A 1,298-nucleotide genomic window follows, 5' to 3' on the forward strand; every position below is an offset into this window, starting at 1 on the left:
TACTCTACAGTGGCACACCAGAACTCCTCCAATAGCTTTTACACTACAGTTAGTCTATAGGAGGCAAGACCCACATAAATCCAGTAGTTTTGAGAAATGGTACTTTCATCGTCATTATTGTGATGAATCATCTCATGAATTTAGATAGGTGGCCACTGGGAGAATATAAGAAAGGGATACAAGAATTCACAGAAAAAGGCTCTTTTCCTCCCCGGCTGCCTAAGCGTCTGCCGCCATCATGAATGACACGGTAACTATCCAGACAAGGAAATTCATGATCAACCGACTCCTTCAGTGGAAACAAATGGTCATTGATGTCCTTCACCCCAGGAAGGCAACAGTACCTAAGACAGAAATTCAGGAAAAATTTGCGAAAATGTGTAAGACAACATCAGATGTTATCTTTGTGTTTGGATTCAGAACCCATTTTGGTGGTGGCAAGATTTATGATTCCTTGTATTATGCAAAGAAAAATGAGCCCAAACACAGACTTGCAAGACATGGCCCGTATGAGAAGAAGAAAACCTCAAGAAAACAGCACAAGGAAGGCAAAAACAGAATGAAGAAAGTCAGGGGGACTGCAAAGGTCAATGTTGGTGCTGGCAAAAAGAAGGAATAAATATTTTGTGAGGACTGTGGATTTTTCACCAGAGGATTAATAAAGCCTAAAATCTGAAAAAAAAAAAAACAATTCAGAGAAAAACTCGGTCTAAGAGTGTTGTCTGTGGAGCCAGACAAAATTTGACATTTATCCCATTATCACCTTGCATTAGCTCTGTGAACTTACACAAATTGATTTGTTAGTCCTCAGTTTCTACATCTTTAAAATAAGCTTCTTTACTGGATTAAGTACAAGTGGCTCTATTTTTTAAGGTTCTGATTCCTATTTTTATTAATTTTGGTTAAATATTTAATAATCCATCAATAATTCAAGTAGAATCATCAGGTTTAGCTCTACATAAGAAGCTTTGTTAAAATGGTACAAAGGTAAAACAGACATTTTTTAGAAGAAACTGAGCTTGTATTTCTAAGAGTTTTTAAGTGTCATCCAGTCAGTTCCTATTCATTGTGACCCATTGGTTGCTTTGTTGTTTATGTGCTGTGGAGTTGGTTCTGACAATTAGCACCCTGTATAGGGTTTCTGTCTTTCAAGAAAGTGAGGTGGCACAAGAGGCACTCACTCATCTCTGCCAAGAAATTTGGAAGACAACTATTTGGCTGACTGATTGGAAGAGATCCATATTTGTGCCCATTCCAAAAAGAGGTGACCCAACAGAATGTGGAAATCATCAGACAAT

The 1,298-nt window shown here is 37.9% G+C and overlaps 1 protein-coding gene across 1 annotated transcript; it reads left to right on the forward strand.

The window, feature by feature from the left end:
* The first annotated feature begins 238 nt into the window (after positions 1 to 238).
* Positions 239 to 619, forward strand: LOC102815077 (40S ribosomal protein S24-like). Its single transcript, XM_006863770.1, has one exon. It carries the CDS (start codon positions 239 to 241, stop codon positions 617 to 619), a length of 381 nt encoding a protein of 126 aa, XP_006863832.1.
* The last annotated feature ends 679 nt before the right edge of the window (positions 620 to 1,298 follow it).

Source organism: Chrysochloris asiatica, unplaced genomic scaffold (genome assembly GCF_000296735.1).
Source record: "Chrysochloris asiatica unplaced genomic scaffold, ChrAsi1.0 scaffold00056, whole genome shotgun sequence".
NCBI classification, from domain to species: Eukaryota; Metazoa; Chordata; class Mammalia; order Afrosoricida; family Chrysochloridae; genus Chrysochloris; species Chrysochloris asiatica.

What these genes read in the sequence shown, in the direction of transcription:
- LOC102815077 (XM_006863770.1), top strand. Translation starts at nt 239, where the DNA reads ATGAATGACACGGTAACTATCCAGACAAGGAAATTCATGATCAACCGA.